The sequence below is a fragment of the Geosmithia morbida genome, assembly GCF_012550715.1.
Source record: "Geosmithia morbida isolate 1262 chromosome Unknown scaffold_0, whole genome shotgun sequence".
Classification (NCBI taxonomy): domain Eukaryota; kingdom Fungi; phylum Ascomycota; class Sordariomycetes; order Hypocreales; family Bionectriaceae; genus Geosmithia; species Geosmithia morbida.
The window spans coordinates 2,160,167-2,177,173 of record NW_023336187.1 but is presented as its reverse complement, the minus strand read 5'-3'; the positions used below and the strand labels follow the sequence as shown (position 1 = coordinate 2,177,173).

At 57.6% G+C, this 17,007-nt stretch overlaps 8 protein-coding genes across 8 annotated transcripts; 4 read left to right on the top strand and 4 right to left on the bottom strand.

Annotated features, from left to right (window-relative positions):
* Nucleotides 1–1,722: 1,722 nt before the first annotated feature.
* On the top strand, nucleotides 1,723–3,519 carry GMORB2_0655 (Flavin containing amine oxidoreductase; the record flags this gene model as incomplete). Its single annotated transcript, XM_035462640.1, has 1 exon — nucleotides 1,723–3,519. The coding sequence occupies one exon, from the start codon at nucleotides 1,723–1,725 to the stop codon at nucleotides 3,517–3,519; it is 1,797 nt and encodes a 598-aa protein (XP_035325570.1).
* Nucleotides 3,520–3,864: 345 nt separating this feature from the next.
* Nucleotides 3,865–4,707, top strand: GMORB2_0654 (NAD dependent epimerase/dehydratase family; the record flags this gene model as incomplete). Its single annotated transcript, XM_035462639.1, has 2 exons — nucleotides 3,865–3,890; nucleotides 4,506–4,707. The coding sequence occupies 2 exons, from the start codon at nucleotides 3,865–3,867 to the stop codon at nucleotides 4,705–4,707; spliced, it is 228 nt and encodes a 75-aa protein (XP_035325569.1).
* Nucleotides 4,708–5,051: 344 nt separating this feature from the next.
* Nucleotides 5,052–7,133, bottom strand: GMORB2_0653 (alpha-1,2-glucosyltransferase; the record flags this gene model as incomplete). Its single annotated transcript, XM_035462638.1, has 4 exons — nucleotides 5,052–5,845; nucleotides 5,903–6,040; nucleotides 6,104–6,863; nucleotides 6,939–7,133. The coding sequence occupies 4 exons, from the start codon at nucleotides 7,131–7,133 to the stop codon at nucleotides 5,052–5,054; spliced, it is 1,887 nt and encodes a 628-aa protein (XP_035325568.1).
* Nucleotides 7,134–7,737: 604 nt separating this feature from the next.
* On the bottom strand, nucleotides 7,738–8,651 carry GMORB2_0652 (ubiquinol-cytochrome c reductase subunit 10; the record flags this gene model as incomplete). The annotated part of the gene is made up of 6 exons (XM_035462637.1): nucleotides 7,738–7,746; nucleotides 7,893–7,946; nucleotides 8,008–8,101; nucleotides 8,227–8,280; nucleotides 8,475–8,518; nucleotides 8,640–8,651. 6 exons carry the CDS (start codon nucleotides 8,649–8,651, stop codon nucleotides 7,738–7,740), a joined length of 267 nt encoding a protein of 88 aa, XP_035325567.1.
* A 371-nt stretch (nucleotides 8,652–9,022) lies between these two features.
* Nucleotides 9,023–10,197, top strand: GMORB2_0651 (Vitamin-D-receptor interacting Mediator subunit 4; the record flags this gene model as incomplete). The annotated part of the gene is made up of 2 exons (XM_035462636.1): nucleotides 9,023–9,170; nucleotides 9,281–10,197. The coding sequence occupies 2 exons, from the start codon at nucleotides 9,023–9,025 to the stop codon at nucleotides 10,195–10,197; spliced, it is 1,065 nt and encodes a 354-aa protein (XP_035325566.1).
* A 463-nt stretch (nucleotides 10,198–10,660) lies between these two features.
* On the bottom strand, nucleotides 10,661–12,677 carry GMORB2_0650 (transmembrane 9 superfamily member 2/4; the record flags this gene model as incomplete). The annotated part of the gene is made up of 2 exons (XM_035462635.1): nucleotides 10,661–10,728; nucleotides 10,808–12,677. The coding sequence occupies 2 exons, from the start codon at nucleotides 12,675–12,677 to the stop codon at nucleotides 10,661–10,663; spliced, it is 1,938 nt and encodes a 645-aa protein (XP_035325565.1).
* Nucleotides 12,678–13,446: 769 nt separating this feature from the next.
* Nucleotides 13,447–14,658, top strand: GMORB2_0649 (U3 small nucleolar ribonucleoprotein LCP5; the record flags this gene model as incomplete). Its single annotated transcript, XM_035462634.1, has 1 exon — nucleotides 13,447–14,658. One exon carries the CDS (start codon nucleotides 13,447–13,449, stop codon nucleotides 14,656–14,658), a length of 1,212 nt encoding a protein of 403 aa, XP_035325564.1.
* An 896-nt stretch (nucleotides 14,659–15,554) lies between these two features.
* On the bottom strand, nucleotides 15,555–16,868 carry GMORB2_0648 (ankyrin; the record flags this gene model as incomplete). Its single annotated transcript, XM_035462633.1, has 1 exon — nucleotides 15,555–16,868. The coding sequence occupies one exon, from the start codon at nucleotides 16,866–16,868 to the stop codon at nucleotides 15,555–15,557; it is 1,314 nt and encodes a 437-aa protein (XP_035325563.1).
* Between the last annotated feature and the right edge of the window lie 139 nt (nucleotides 16,869–17,007).

The window sequence follows — 17,007 nt, the reverse complement described above, 5'->3', positions numbered from 1 at the left end:
AACATTTGTTAGTATTCTTCCATGTTTCTCGATATATTTTGGCTCTGTTTCATTCCATGGTCGCCGCCAAGATCGGGTTATTATTAGATGTTGGGTGCCGTAAGGCTAAAGAAGTGGGAAATGTCGCTCCCATTTCGGGTAGTTGCCCTATACGGCCATAGCGTTGCACTACTTCGTCTTGAATATCAAGACTTGACAGGATTCAGAATGCATCCGTACTTGACCGCTACCAGGCAGCAACGACAGCTATGACATGATAGGTGATACTCCCAAGTCTCAGCATGTGCGGCCCCGTCCACGGGGAACGACGACCGCAACCTCGGGACAGGGCATCGCAGCCCCCGATCCTATGGACAGCCTGATGAAGGGAGATCGAGACGTGAGACGCCGATGTGAGCATCCCCTCATCTTCACCCTTCTATGATGAGTGATGGCCAGTTGGTGGACTCGGCTGTAGAGTGCCAGAAGTAAGGCGTGGCCTCTAGAGGAGATGACCGTGGGCGGGGAGGTCCTGGGAGGAATATTCGGCCGTCTCCCCGACGAGGACGTTCTCGACCGCGCATGGTTCGGGCCCCAAAACTCTCCCCAACAGCACGGGCGATGCGATGCTCAAGACGGCCCCCGGGAAGCACTGCCACTGTACTGACCAGCAGCGTACGGGACCACATTCGCTCAGGGAAGATGACGCCGAGGAGGTCTCCGGCAGGACCGTCGACTGCAGCACCTCCATTCCGCAAACGAGACTACAACGGCTCGAGGCCAGCATGGGAACTATGGCCTAGGACTCTGGGAACTCCAGTCTGAGCTCGTAGTGGAAGCTATGCAATCTCAGCTCAATATCGACCTCTTCCTCCAGGTATTCATCGATCAGGAAAGACGGGTGCCCCGACGACCACAATTTGAAAAAAAAAAAAAAAAGGCTACCGCTGAGGTGGAGGCTGTTTATTCCCACCCTGCAAAGGCACCATCGCAAGGTGGCATTGTCCAAGTCACGATCGTCAAATCTGGAAAGGTGGAAACCAAGCTATCCCGCTCTCCGTCGGCCGAATCGAGCAAACGAAACTATGCTTTCGAACGGACCAGTGATATGCACGTCGGACACATAGTTACGACATTGAGAAGTAGCTACATTATCTAGGAACGGTATCATATCTGTTGAGGGTGAACACCTTGGAGAGAGGGAATAAGAAATTGGCCATCATATTATAATGGCTCACTCCTTTTTACACTACGCTACTCAAATAATGGCAACAAGTAGTGAGCCGTACGAGTATTGTTACATCGCCATAGTACCGATAATGACTATGATATTACAACATCTGCCGAGTGCTACCATGCTAAAAGAAAAGTTCGAGTGATCGGCGAAACATGCATGTAACTCAATGTCAATATGACCATCACACTACCTTGAGGGACGCACCTTGATGGCAGTCAGTACGGAGCAAGCCCACAACCCCGCTGGATGTCGATGGGGTCGAGACGATAAAAGACTGTTTTCGATGAGGTTATGAGAGTTGTTGTAGGGGAAATATGCTCATTGTGAGCCATTTTTTGCGGCATTAACAAGTCGACTCGGTCGTCTATTGATGTGCACATCTCGTGTGCCGAGAAGGAATATAAAAACCGGCATGCACGCACGATGTTTAGCCATGAAAAGTTTCCTGGTCGTGCCAATCGGTAGTACCGTCGGGATTGGAAGCGGAATACAGCAGACGCCAAAAGATGACCTTTCTCTCGGCCTCGTCCATACTTGCCCTGTGCTTGACGGCATGTGCCAAGCCCGTGCAGCAGCGGCAGCAGCAGCAGCAAAGCCAGCGTGATGTTGCCGGTGACAGCCCGCCGCTCCTAGAGCAATTCGACAGCCTAGGCAACTGGTTCGACGGCGTGTCCATGATCAACGGTTCTTCGTCGCTCCCGCGCAGGCAGAACGCTACCATCGCCATCGTAGGCGCCGGCGTGTCGGGGCTGACAACGGGCCTGTTGCTGGACAGCGTGGGCGTGCACAACTGGGAGCTGGTGGAGGCCAGCGACCGGGTGGGCGGGCGCTTCCGGACCGTCTTCGTCGGCGGCACGGACGAGTACGCCGAGATGGGACCCATGCGGCTCCCGTACACCGTGACGTACAAGAGCGACAACTCGACGCACGAGTACACGGATCACCGACTCACCTTCGATCTCGCCGAATGGCTGAACGAGCTCAACGGCAACGACCCGCAGTGGAAGGTCGACTTCATCCCCTGGATCCAGCACCACCCCAACGAGCTGAGCGCCCGCGGCACGGGCAGGCACCCGGACGGCAGGATCCCCACGCGCGCCGAGATCGCCGCCGATCCCAGCCTCGGCAAGAGCCCGCAGCCGGTGGAGTCGACGGACGAGTACAAGCGGATCAAGGGCTTGATGAACGGCATCCTCATGAACGAGACGACCATGCGGTCGATGCAGCGCAACGTCTGGCGGGCCCACAAGAGGGCCATGGACGAGGGGCTGGACGACTGGAGCCAGCAGGCCATGATGCGCAACGCCTTCCACGCGAGCGAGGACGTCACGGACGCCATCTGGACGGCATCGGACTACGACGTCTTCTGGGACGAGATGGACCACAACTCCAACCTGGCCCAGGACGGCTCCGACAGCTCTCTGGGCCTGACCGAGTGGAGGTGCGTCGACGGCGGGTTCAACCGCCTGTCGGACGCCTTCATCCCCCACGTCTCGGACCGGCTCAGCCTCAACCGAAAGGTCACCAAGCTGGAATCGGTGGATGGCCACGACGGCGGCAGCGACAGCAAGAAGACGCGCCTGACCTGGGAGGAGGGCGCGGGCGAGGATCGCTCCCGCACCTCGAAGGATTACGACTACACCATCATGGCCGTGCCCTTCACCATGACGCGCTTCATGGACCTGCCCGACTTCTCGCCGGTTCTGGACCGGGCGATTAGCGAGGCCGGGCTCCGCTTCAAGTCGGCCTGCAAGGTGTCGCTCCTCTTCAGCGAGCGCTTCTGGGAGCGCGGCGAGCGGCCCATCTTTGGCGGCAAGAGCGAGCCGGACAGCGACGCCGTCGGCGCCCTGTACTACCCCGTCTACGGGCTCAACGAGACGGGCCGGCCGGGCCTGATCACGCACTACCGCGGGGGGGACTGGAGCGACCGCTTCGTCAGCTTCACGGACGAGGCGCACGTCTCGATGGTCCTGGAGTCCATCGTCGGCCTGCACGGCGAGCAGGCCCGCGACCTGTACACGGGCGACTACGCGCGCCTGTGCTGGCTGCAGGACGAGCACACGTCCACGTCGTGGTGCCGCCCCGACGTCGAGCAGCACAAGCTGTACATACCGTCCTACCACCGCACCGAGCACAACACCATCTTCATAGGGGAGCACACGGCCCCGACGCATGCGTGGATAAGCTCCTCCATCCACTCGGCCGTGCGGGGATCGATCCAGCTCCTGCTAGAGCTGGGCATGGTCGACGAGGCAAAGGTGTTGAATGAGCGGTGGATGGGACGATGGATCGGAGTCGAGTAAGGGGGGGGGGGGGTGGCGGCATTTTCACATGATCTCCGTATTACCCCGCGTTGGGGTCCAGCTTCTCCTATCTGTTCACAGTGGCAATAATCAGTACAGTAGTATTACTAGTACGAAAGTCTGCAATAGTACGTGGCGGTAACCAAGGTAAAAAGATGGATAGAAAACATATGTGAACAAAATATATCCAGACGTAACCCGTCAATCTGCTGTGTTTTTACTAAATCACTCCCCGGGGCGGGGGGGAAGGGGAAACGGCTTCGAATCCATAAGGCTCAAAGGTGTGCCAGGCCAGTCGGAACCCCGCCATTACTCATTCCGGCTTTCGCCGACCCAGAAAAAAAAATGGCCCGTCACCGACGGACGGGCGGGTAGAATGGGGGAGGGAGCCCTAGCAGAGAAGACGTCACAAATTTGGCCTTTTTCACCCCTACCTTTCTTCCTCACTCCCTCCCCACACACACACACACTCAACTGACCTTATCAGATCCTGCTTCCCCTCCATCACGCTATTCTTTCTTCTTCTCTTCATCTTGTACTATTAGACTCTGTTTTCTGATTGAAGAGATATATACACACGACTCCACGTCTAGGGACCGAGATAAAGGAACAAGAAAAAAGCCCTCTCTCTCGACAGCAATCATGCCTTCCCAACGACCCTTCTTCTTGTCCTCCTTCATCGCCGCCTTCCGCCAACAAGCGCCTCCCATCCAGTCATCATCCTCTCAGCAGCCGAACAAGCACCACGGCGGCGGCGGCGGCGGCAGCGGCAGCAGCAGCGGCAGCAGCAACAGCACCGCTGCCGCCAACGCCAACAACAACACCGCCACCGCGACAGCGACGGCATCGACGCCGCTACAGGCGTCATCAGCAGCATCATCACGCCGCTCCCCCTCCACCGCGGCTTCTCGCCACCACCGCAACGCCTACCCGGCAGCAGCATCGTCATCGCCCCAACGCTCGGCGGGTATTCCCATCCAGAACAGTAACGGCAGCGGCAGCCATCGGGCTGACGGGAGACGTCGCGGGTCAGACAGCAGCAGCGAGGGGTTCCGAGATGCCATCGGTGCTGATAAGTGGTATATCGGCGGCAGGACGGCCGCCGGCGAGGAGAGGTTCTTCAAGCTCGGCGTCGTGAGGAGGGTGCGCAGCAATGACGGTCTCAGCCTCGATCGTCTGAGCCTGTGAGCCGCTGACTCGTGATGGGTGACGGCCAAAGGAGAGGAGAAGAAAGAAAACGTTTTATATGAAGAGTGATGTTATACATGTATGGAATTATGATGGTTCAAGGGACTGCAGGGACGGCGTTATGCAACAGGCATTTTTTCATCGTGTTTTTTCTTCTTCTTTTTCTTTTTCTGCCTTGTTTTATTTGTTTGGGGGGTTTTTTTTTGTTGACGACAAAGGTTGGCACTACGGAATCAATGTACAACATCTTACCAGACAAGAAGAAACATGTTTTATACTCCCTACTTCCTTCTATCTCTATCTCTCCGTCTATCTATCTCTATTACCAGTGTACATACAGGCCATCACCACATGAACCGCTGCCATCGTCCCTCGTCGAGAAGTGTCCCGTCCTCTGCCCTCCAATGGTACGGCCGGAAGAGGAACATGTACATCGTGAGCGCGTTGATGACGACGAACCAAAGCGTCTCCAGGACAAGTCTGATGTCATAGCTGTCCCCTCTCCCACCCGTCCATCGCCGTTCGGGCACGAGCAGTCGCCAGAAGACCCACGGCACGATGAAGTACCTCGGCTCGACGAGCGGAGCCGTGACCAGGGACAGGGTAGTGGCGATGAGGATCATGAGACCGGTAGAAGCGGATACGGGCTCTGCCGAGGATGGCTGTAGGGGCTTCGACTCGGCCCTTTCTCTGTCCGCACTGACGAGCGGGTGGTTGAGGAAGGAGGCCGGAGCCCGAGCCGGTGCAGAACAACCGCTCAGCGTGCCCCAGATGACCCAACGGCAGGCGGTGTACGGTGCCACAAGCGCGTAGCGGATCCACGTCGCCCGCCGGATGGTGTATCGGAAGACGTAGAACATGTAGTGGCGGTTGTCGGCAAGGGTGAACGGGTGGATAATGGTGTTGAACTTGACGACGAGGGCCGAGGCGACAACGGTGCCACCGACGTAGAGAGCCGACGCAGCCATCCTCCACAGAGGGACTGCTTGGTAGCAGCTCTGCAGACCCCGGCATGCTACCGTGTAGGTCTGGTGGAGGAACGGCAGCGCGGCGAGAGGAGCGGAGAAGAAGGCAAAGAATGGCCAGATGTAGAGCATCTGCGCGAGGTGGATCGTTGCGACGTGGTGTGACTTGTCGCCTGCCATCCGCCACTGTCAGCATACGGTAGTCGGGCGTTTTGTGCTGGTCGACTCACCAAGGACAACCCCGCCGTTCCAGGCCACGAAGCCTGCAAACGCCACCAGGACGGTGATGTGAGGCCACACCTGCCTCAGCACGCGGAGGGGGTTGCAGACCGCTGCGATGACGAGGCTCAGAGCCGTGAAGAGCATGTCTGGTATCTGTCAGTGTTCTCTTGTCCCGGGGATTGTGTGGTCGGAGGGGGTGGATGTCTCACCGTCCGGCCAGGCCATATCCAGAGGCGGATCATGCACCTCGCCGCGAGAATACTTGCCCGCGTACAGCCTGATGCCATCCGCGAAACCGGTGGGCTGCCGCGTCGGCTGCCGCGTCGGCTGCCGTGCCTTCCGCACACTCTTGACAGCATGCACGGCCTCTAGACCGCCCAGGAAGACGACGGTCCAAAAGATATTTGTCTGTCTCATCAAGAGCGAAGCGAGTCCCAGGATGACGGTCAGAACGTCACTGAATAGAGACGGCTTGCCACAGCTGCTGCGATCCATGCGCTGGAGAGAGTTGAGAAAGGCAGCCACGACGACGGCAGCAGACGCCACATCGGTGTAGTACAGGCCGCCGAAGAAGAAGATGACGGGGCAGATGGCGATGTTGAGAGCGCTGTGAAGAGCGTATCCCGAGGGCGGGGGGAGACCAGCTGAAGAGGACGGCTCGTGGCGGGCCTCGATGCGCCGCCGCACCTCGAGACAGAGGTAGGCCAGACCTGCGAGGCACAGGGCGTTCACGCCGCGCAGAGACGCCGTGTCGCAGGCAAAGGCTTCCTGGAAGGAGGCTGCCATCATGTTCTTGGGAACAACGAGCGATAGGAGGTACCTGGTCGTGGAGCGGGTCAGTCGTGGTCTCTGGTCCGGACTCTCGTGTTTCCGAACATACAGCCCCGGGGGTGTCGTTATCTTGTCATCCCACTCGGCGAACCGGCCCTCGCAGTATTTCTGCGCCTGGGGCACATGGAATATCTCATCCTACCCCAACGTTAGAGATAACATCACTCTCATCCGAACAGATGGACGGGTGGACTTTTCGTCTCGAGCACTGACCAGATACGGCTCGGGCACATATCGGGAGGCGACGTGGCCCCATATCCTCGACGAAGCAGCCACGGTCACAAGGACGGCTGCTACACGAGCTGCGACAATATTGCTGGGCCATTGTAATGATATCAAGGGTGATATCAGGACGCATGTTGTCAATACGGTTCCTGCCGCTTCGTCCCAGCCAAATCGCCCAGACATCGTGGAGACGTGTCAGGGATGGTGGGAATGAGTCTGAGGGAAGAACGAGGATGTCACACCATGAGCATGAGATGGGGCGGTATACGGACTCATATAAGATCTCAGAGGGACTTCCCTATAGAATCGGAGAGAGAGAGAGAGAGAGAGAGAGAGAGAGAGAGAGAGAGATGGGATTTCTGGCTCACCCGCCGATAAAGACGCTGTTTTCATATGCTCTGTACAACGTCCTCGAGACGTTTAAACGCGCCTTGTGTTATGTGAGAGGACAGAGAAGTACAGTATGTGGACAGTGTTTAGCACAGTGCACGGAGTACGCAAGGAATCATACAGCCGAAGTAGAGTGAAAAGAACATTTCAGCAAGTCGCGATTCAGACTTCCATTCTTCTGGGATTTCGCGAATCCGCTTTGGGCCATGTCTAGTATTACCGGCAACGCTTGATGAAGAGAAGTCACAGCGAGACACACGCACACACAAATGCCATTCACAGTGAGTTTAGACAGAAGGGAAGTCTATTGTGAGTATTATCTTATACAAGTGTTGCGGAAAGGCCCGCGGTTACACGCTCTAGTCCATGGACGAAACATCCGTTGGAAACGATGAGTTTAGAAGGGCTGAAAGAGAGAGTGCGTGGTTAGTCCGACTGAATCCCAGACAGAATCATGGCAAAGGTGGAAAGGGGGCTGCTGCAGAGGAAAAGAAAAGCACCCCCCCCCCCCCCCAAAAAAAAAAAAAAAAAAACCAAAAAAAAAAAACTTACGTTGTCGGCAGGGTGGATCTCCTTGACAAAGTAGGAGCCGATGAAGGGAACCTTCTGTAGCAGGAATCAGTACATATGACAGGTCCACACCATGCCCTGCAGTCTCGTCACGTACCTGGAGGATGTCGGTCTGGATACGGGGGATGCCAGAGGTGTAGAAGAGGGCGGCAACGCCGAGGAAGCCACCGAAGGCAGCCGACTTGGCCGAGCTGTTGAAACGCACAAACACACAATGTCAGCTGTCGATCCTATTCTCGGCTGCAGCTCCTCCTGTCCCGGTACTCTGACGGTGAAAGCCACGGAGAAGGGGGCTCGGAATCCTGTCGAGACTTACTACCGCGTGAAAGTCTTCAGGGTGATACCGCCCAGGTGAGGTTGGAACTGGTACCTAGGCAAAGAGGGGTCAGCATCCATGGCCTTGTCATGTTCATCTCTTCCTGCTCTCCCTATCCTGCATCAATTCAAGCCGCTGCAAGGAGCCATGCGTTCCTCCTTCCCTCCCTTTCCTTTCCCCGGCAAGCCTTGCTTTCGCATCGATAGAATAGACGGTAGACGAATGGGGTATGCGGGGGGGAGACGTACTTGGGGCCGTAGGCGCTGCGGAACTCGGCGGCGCGGAAGGGGGTCTAGACGAGGTAGCCGAAGACGTTAGCCAAGCACGGGAAGGTTGGGTCGTGTAAAAAGTCGCACAACGATCATCGAGGGAGAGAGGGTAGACTGTCAGTCGGTAGGTTGTCTTGCACGTACAGGGGAGACCATCTTGACGGTTTGGGGATGGAGCGGTAGTTGAAGAAGCCGGTCGGCGTTCGATCAATTGACAAGTTGGGATGGGAGTGAAGATCAAGAATTATTCTGCGCGAGTTTGGGGGGGGGGGGGGGGGGGGGGGGGAGAGGGAAAGAAGAGACAAAGGCCAATTCGGCAAAAGCCGGAGTTTTCCCAGAGGGTCAGCCAGAAGGCGGCCAATGACATTGGATGGGAGGTTATCGAACTATGGCCCCACTTGAGCTGCTTTCAGATCTCTTTCGTTGCAGGCGAATGAGGTGAACAGTAAGTAATGATAGTAGGTACATGCTTTCAGATGCTTCAACGCCGCATTATCTTCATTCAGCCTCACTGCATCGCCGACATCATGGACACATTCATCGACGGCCGCTTCGAACGGCTCCAACGAGCCCTAGCCAGCCTGATCGACTCGGTGAACAAGTACCACCCGTCGACCATCCAGGCTGGTGAACTCCAAGCTGCCGACGAGGATCTCTGCAGGGGGCTTGAACAAGGTAAACAACAACGATAACATACTACTGATACTTGAAGGGTCGAGAGGAACAACACAGTTGCTGACAGTTACGCGAAACAAAACAAAAACCAAAAAACCCCCCAAAAAAAGTCCAGACCCATCAGATCAACCACCTCCGCATCCAGCAGCTCCGCAAATCCTCCACCGCCCTAGACGACCAGATCAAGGACACGCTGTCTAGCCTAGCCTCTACGCGCCGCGACATCTCGACGACCCACACGACCACCTTCCCCGACGGGCCCAACTACCCCGTCACGTACGAGGAACTCCTGAGCTATGCGCGGCGGATCAGCAAGACGACCATGGCGCCCGCCGGTGCCGTGAAGCCGCCGCCGTCGACGGCCCCCGCTGGCATGGCCTCCCCGGACATCCAGACCCCCATGACCACCGCCTCCGCGGCCCCGACACCTTCCCAGCCGCAGAGTCCGTCCGTGACGAACGGTCCCGCTGCCGGTGCTACCGCTACCGCTACCGCTACTGCCGGTGCTGGTTCGTGGCCCTCGTCAACCCCAGCACCGGCTACCGCTCAGCCGCAGAACGCCAACATCACCCTCCCCGACGTGGTGAGCCAGTACCTCAACCCTCTGTCCGGCCAGCTCTTCTTTCCCTGGCCCCCGGAGGAGAAGATCCGCGGCGGCGCCCTGGCGTCCAACCAGATCCTCGAGGACAAGGGGATAGACCCCCGCGGGTACGACCCCGCCGAGGAGGAGGAGCGTCTCCGCAGGGAGGACGAGGCCCGCAAGGAAAAGGAGGAGAGGGACCGTCTCGAGGTCGAGGAGAGGGAGCGCAGAGCCCGCGAGGAGCGCGAGCGCATGCGCCAGGAGAGGGAGCGCCAGCAGGAGGAGTGGCGCAAGGCGAGCATCTCGGACGCCTCGCCTGGTACCGCCGGTGCCGGTGCTGCACCGGCCGACGCCGCCGCCGCCGCGCCTGCCCCGGCTGCTCCCGCCGAGAAGAAGCAGTTCCAGTTCACCAGTCTGGATGACCTCGATGACGATGACGACGACTAGTCCCGGAATCATGACCGCAGGACTTCTCTCCCTACGCAGCTGTAACTTCACGTGGCATAACAGATACCCATCCTCAATTCGCGCCCACTCCTCTTGGTGAACGATTGTGTTGAGCTATAGAGAAATCTGCTCATTGCCGTAAACCCCCATCTATTTAGTTCGGTCGCTACACTGTCCATTCTCTGTCAAAGGTCCTCGGCATCTCCCCCCTTTCCTCCCCTTTCACTCCCGTGTTGCCGGCCGGTCCAATCATAAGAAATCAAAACGAGAAAGGTGTGGAAAAAAAAAAGAATGCTTTTTGGGATTTCATATAAGCCAACGCCATCGGTACATGATATTCTTACACACCAGCCTTACCCCCGGAGAGGGGAGAGTGCTGGCCGTTTCTCCCCAGTGGTAGGCAGTATTTCCGTGGGGGAGGGTTCAGTTGTCAAAACGCTTCTCGCCTCCTGACAAGGATACTTTAGTCAATCTTGATAGACTTGTAGATCCTCTGGACGAACCACCAGCTAGCAAGGTATCCAATAGTACCTATACATATCTTGTCAGTAACGTAGGGAGGAAAGGGAAGGAGGTCATGGCACGGTATAGGCAAGGTAGGAGAGCTCACCAGCAAGGACGAAGAAGAGCAGCGAAATAAGGGCGCTGTATCCGACGTACAGAACCGTGCCGGCCAGACCGCCGAGCTTGACCTTGGTGATGAGGTAGAGCAGACAGTTGAGGAAGATGTAGCCTCCGCTCATCCCGGCGGCGATGAACGACCTCCACTGCCAGTTGTAGTTCTCGGCGCACAGGAGAAAGTAGGTCATGAGGATGGTGACGCTGGCACACACCATGATCATGAGGACGTAGCAGAGGAAGAGGAATCCGAACATGTAGTAGATGCGGCTGAACCAGATGGAGCTCATGATGAAGTAGAGCTCGACAAAGATGGCGCCAAAGGGCAGCAGGCCGACGATGAGTACGCTGGGGACGGGCTTGAGGTAGGTGGTGACGGGGGGGATCTGGCGGGGGATCTGGTTGGTGCGAACGGGGGGCTCGATGGGGACGGCGCGGAAGCCCAGCCACGATCCGGCAAAGGACAGCGGGATGGAGATGATGAACCAGATGCCGATGATGACGAGCATGGTGGTGAAGGGCACGGCGCCGGACGACTGCTTGGCCCACAGGAACAGGTTGAGGAAGAAGAAGGCCGAGAAGACGATGCCCGGGATGAGCAGGGGCGTCATGGCAATGTTGAGCTTCCACTGGTCGCCCTGGAAGGACTTGTAGACGCGGGCCGAGACGTAGCCTCCGACGAAGCTGAGCACCGTGTACAGCAGCACCATGATGGTGCCGAGCGAGCCGCGGTTCGAGGGCGACAGGAAGCCCAGGAGCGCAAAGATGATGGTGGAGCCCGTCATGACCAGGAGCTGCGATCCGTTCCCGAGCAGGACCGACAGAAGCAGGGGTCGCGACGGGGTGCGGAAGACGTCGCCGTGCACCAGCTTCCAGCCCGAGTCCTCCTGCACGCCCTCCTCCTCGAGGGCAGAGGTGCCGTTGAGGTCGTCGAGGTTGATCTGGTCGAGACGGTTGTAGCGCGCGATATCCCTCTTGAGGGTGCGGACGAGGATGGACATGACGGTCATGACGAGGATGACGACAATGATGGCCGTGTCGATGAGCCAGAACCAGTGGATCTTGGGGTCGAAGACGTGCAGGTACTTGTCCCAGCGCGTGGCCCAGGCCGTCTCGGAGCGGTGCCAGTAGACGCTGTAGCTGAACTTGACCTCGGTGGACTTGCCGTCGTCGGCGAGGACGACGCTGGCCACGTTGTCGGAGCAGTCGGCATCGCCGGGGTAAGCCTTGGAGGCGGGCTGGACGATGACGCCGACGACGCGCAGCTGGTCAGCGTCGCGGTTGACGAGGTGGTACTCGACCCAGATCTCGTAGTGGTTGTTGAAGACGACATTGTCGGCATCGTCGTCCTGACCCATGAGGAAGCCGGGGCTGTAGAAGGTGGCGCCCGTCAGCTGGTCCTCTATCTGCTGGCCGGCGGGGAGGCCGTCGACGAGCCAGTTGAGGCTGTAGCCCTGCTCGACCATCTGCTTGACGAAGTTGGTCTCCTCGGCGTCGTAGCTGACGGAGCACAGGGGCTTGCACGTCTCGTTCTGGGCCATCTTGAGGTCAAAGGGCGACGTCATGATGCGGTCGCCAAACAGGATGCTGCCCAGGCTCTCGGACACGTATTCGGGGCCATTCTCGGGCTGGCAGAACTTGAAGGCCGGGTGGTAGTAGTCGTACGACACGACCGAGTGCAGACGCGAGTCCTGCGGCGACGCCACGGGCCTGATGCTGTTGACGTAGAGGGGCACCTGATCGCCGGGCCTGTACGAGGTCGGGGCCACGCCAGGGAGGTAGAATGCCGAAGCGAGTTGGGGGCCGGCCGCCGCGAGGAGCGAGACCAGCAGCGCCGACGGCGCCTTGTCGTTGAAGAACATGATTATCTTTCTCGAATCTCTATATCTCGTTGGCGGTTCGTCGTTCTCAATGCCAGCATATCATGTCGCGATCGAAAGGAGGTGGACGTTGGAAGATAGTTCGAAGCTAGGATCAATAGCTTGGCACTATGGAGGAAAGATAGCGGAGGCAGCCAAGGAGCCAAACAGACCGTACAGAGACAGTTATGGTGGTAAGCACTGAGCCGCTGCACAGCCCAGGAAATCACATGAACAAGGGTAGCGTGGGTCGTGGGTTCGGGGTGACGATGGGTTTACTCGTACTCGTAAGGCCGTATACTCGTATCTGAAAAGGAAAGAGTGATAATCCAAGAGACAGAAAGGAAGATTGCCTAGTCGATTGTCTTTGTTGGTTTGAGGAAGAGAGGAGGGAGGGGAAGATGGGAAGATGGGAATCCAGTTACACGTAGAGAATTCATGATACAGACAAGGTGACAAAAATGGTTGGCGCCCTCCTGAAGCGACGACGACGCCAGACAAGTGCCACGACAGCAGCTATCCAAAAAGGGTTTAGTGTATTCAGCGTCATCCAGCTGAGTCATCTATCGATGAGGGTCCAGATATGGCCCCGCTAAAAAGTTTCCAACACTCGATGGTGAGTTTTATCCTCAGCATCGCCAGAAGAAATAAAAAAAAGCCGTTTATTTTCTTCTTCTTCTTTTTCTCTCTGCTGCTAACCTCTCTCTCTTGCCTCTCTTTCTATCTCGTAACAAACACGAGGGTGATAAGAGAAGGATCAGACAGACAAACAATGGCAGCACCGGCCTCATTGTCGGCACTGCTCGACTCCCTCACCCAATCCCTAGCATCAGCTCAGGACATCACCCCCCAGATTGCATCCATCGGCCACCAGAAGCAAGGCATCTCGCTCCTCGACGTCAAGAACGAGCTTCTCCTATCATACCTCCAGAACCTCGTCTTCCTAATCCTTCTCAAGCTGCGCAACTCCAAGGGCGACGACAATGGCAAGACCGACGACGGAGATCGGATCGACGAGGCCGTCCGCACGAAACTAGTCGAACTCCGCCTGTATCTGGAGAAGGGCGCACGTCCCCTCGAGGAGAAGCTACGGTATTCGATCGAGAGCTTCCTCACACGGGCGCGCGAGTCGCAGAGCAAGGATGAGGTCGGCAAGAAGGGCAAGAAGACTAAGAGCAGCCGCACGGGCTCCGAGTCGGACGAATCCGAGTCAGACTCCGAGTCGGAGGACGAGTCGGAGGAGGAAGACGACGACGCAGACAACAGCGACATCGAGGGCTCCGTGGTGGACGGGCCCCCCAAGCCCAAGAAGATACCCTCGGGCGGCAAGCGCTCCACCGGCGCGCCCGCCCTGGCCGGCTTGGCCGAGGACAAGTCGGTACGCCCCACGCGCGGCGTCAGTGACGCCCCCGACGGCGTGTACCGCCCCCCCAAGCGCGAGCGCCATGTCATGGACAAGCCCGCGTCGCAGCGCGAGAAGCGCAACGAGGGCCGCGCCGCCCACTCCCGCACAATGGACGAGTTCGTCGCCTCCGAGCTGTCGGCCGCCCCGCAGGCCGAGCCCAGCATCGGCACCACCATCGTCCAGGGTGGCCGCAAGGTCAAGACGTCCTTCGACCGCGAGAAGGAGGCCGAGCGCCAGTCGTACGAAGAGTCCAACTTTGTCCGCCTGCCCAAGGAGAACAAGAAGGACCGCGCCCGCAAGAACCGCGAGGCCGCCGCCCGCAGCTCCATGTCCTTTGGCGGCGAGGAGTGGCACGACCTCGGCGAGGGCGTCAGTCGCATCGACCGCCTCACCAGGCGCAAGGACGGCGGCGGCCGCGCCTCCAACGTCCGCTCCATGCTCGACAAGAGCCGCAAGAGGGGCGCTGCCGACGCCCCAGACGGCCCCAGGGGCTCCGGGGACGTCATGGGCGGAGAACGGTTCCAGAAGAGGGTCAGGCTCGAGGAGGCTGGCAGGCGCGACAGGGGCAAGAAGAGGTAAACTGGGAAGCACATCGTACGGAGGACTCTGCTTTTTAGCAGTCCTCGGAACGTCGTGTAGAGGGGCGTCGGAAAAAGAAACAAAAAGAAATGAAAAGTTTGGATGATGCAGGGATTTTATACTTCTTTCCTCTCCCTTAAACATTATATGTAAGGTATCATACGGACGGTTGAATATCAAATGTACACACACGCGCGCACACACACTACCACAAATGAAGCTGCCTCGAGCTAGAATCAGTCCTGCCTCTTGACATGACACGAGCAGCAATTGGCGACGAATATACATAGGCAACTTGACAAAAGAAGAATACGGCAGGGAATGTCCAATCGTCATACTGCTCTTCGTCGCCCGTCTCCTCTTCTACATGATCTCGCGTGAAGGAAACCCCAGTCCTACCCGCTGCTCTCTCAAAAGTCCGGCTGGTTTCTATTCCTTGTCGTGCCATCTTCCTGGTCGGGTCTTCCTCCGTTCTGGATTATACCCCCTATACCAGAAACATCGGAACAAGGCCACGCCTGCTCCGGTTGGACTCTTGATCGGGGCGTTCGCGTAGTTGTGGTTGTAGCTGAGTTTATAAACCAATATCCCAAGCCTCAGCGGCATTCTATCTTGAAAAGATCATGGTAAAAAGTCACCGATAGATGGATACACTATCTAGTTCACCTTGTTGTACATATCTCGCCCTCCATCTCCTCCTCGTCTCTCTGTCCGAACGAGACGCTGTGTACGAAGAACGCTCTCCGATCCACCCCATCTGGGACAGGGCCGGCACATCTAGCACATGTTTTCCCCATCATCTAGGAGGGTCCGGGGCAGTATTGCTGCTGAAGAGAAGAAAAAAAAGAAAGAAAGAAAGAAAACTCCTAGTCGGAATTGTAGATGAGTCCTGCCTGTTACAACGACAGTGGTGAGGCGGACACAGGCTGGTGCGTGTATGCGTAGTGCGTCCAGAGAAACAGCATGAGGCTCCCGATCAGGATCAGGGTGGCAAGATATGTGCTGCGTCTCTCCTCGACGTCGATGGGGCGCATGCCACGCGTAGCCCTCATGACCAGGTCGTGCACGCACTGGTCCTGCGCTTGCGTTATCACTCTTGGGTTAGATAAGAGATCTCCAGCTACGGGAGAGGAATCGTGGGTGCTTGCATCCAGGTTGCTTGCAGCAAGCTCGAACGGCGCCAGGCCGCACCCTGTGCGCCTCACCAGGTTCGCTCCGTGCTTCGTGAGGAGTCGGAGCGCTTCGACGTCGGCCATGTCGACGGCGTAGAGGGCAGCTGTGCAGCCTAGCCCATCCTCGACCTCGACACCCAGCCTGTGCTCCAGATACCGCTCCAGACACCGGCGCTCATTCTTGACGGCCTCGATGAAGGGGGAGCCCAGCAGCTTCTCGCTCCAGGTACGTGGCCTCTGGCCGTCTCGGCGGCCTTGGCCGTGGTCCAGCAGGATCTGGTGGATGGGGTGGTGAGCCACGTCCCAGTACGTGGCAACCATGAGGGCGTCCATGTCCTCTTCGGACTTGTTGGCGGAAGGTGCCATCTTGCCATCGACGCCCTGGCCGTCACGAATGAAGCCCCACCGTTGGATGAGCTCGTCCAGGACGGAGGTGCAGATCTGATTGCCCGTCAAGTAGTGCTCCGTCTGATCCAGCTTGGCCCCCCGTTTCATGAGAGCCATGACGATGTCGATATTTCCCGAGCGAGCGGCACGCTGTCGTATGTAAGCCATGTCTTCGTCGTTGTTTCCGTATGTCTCATCCAGATCGATGCCCGATTCGATGAACGGCCTGGCCATATCCAGCGTGCCGTAGGAGCAGATGGTATGCATAAAGGTGACTCGGTCCTGCGGTGTCGCGTCCATGATCCATCTCGTCTGCTCTTCCGGGGTCAACTCGATCATCCGGTCAAAGTGGGGGCGCATATCTGATGATATGGATCTCGGCGTGCGCATATCTCTCGTCTCAGCATCCAGACGGCTACAGACCTCCCGCCTGGACCTGGCTATGGAGGACACGAGCAACCTGTCGATGTCGACAAAGTTTTGGAAGACAACGATGTTTATGCGGCTGTAGAGCATGTCTTCGAGAAAGCCTGACCCGTGCTCTGATTTGAAAATGAGGGAGCAGGGTGTCTGCCCTTCCTTGTCTCGAGAACTGATATCGGCGCCGTTCTTTATGAGAAAGGCGGCCATGGGGACCATGCGTTCGCACATCGTGCGACTCCGAGACATACTCTTGGCACAGTGTAACAAGGTGGTTCTTGGAGAGGTTAGACATTGGATGTTAGCCGGCATGATCAGAGATGGCATGTAATCATCACTGGAACTTGTAAAAGTCGTATGTGATATTACC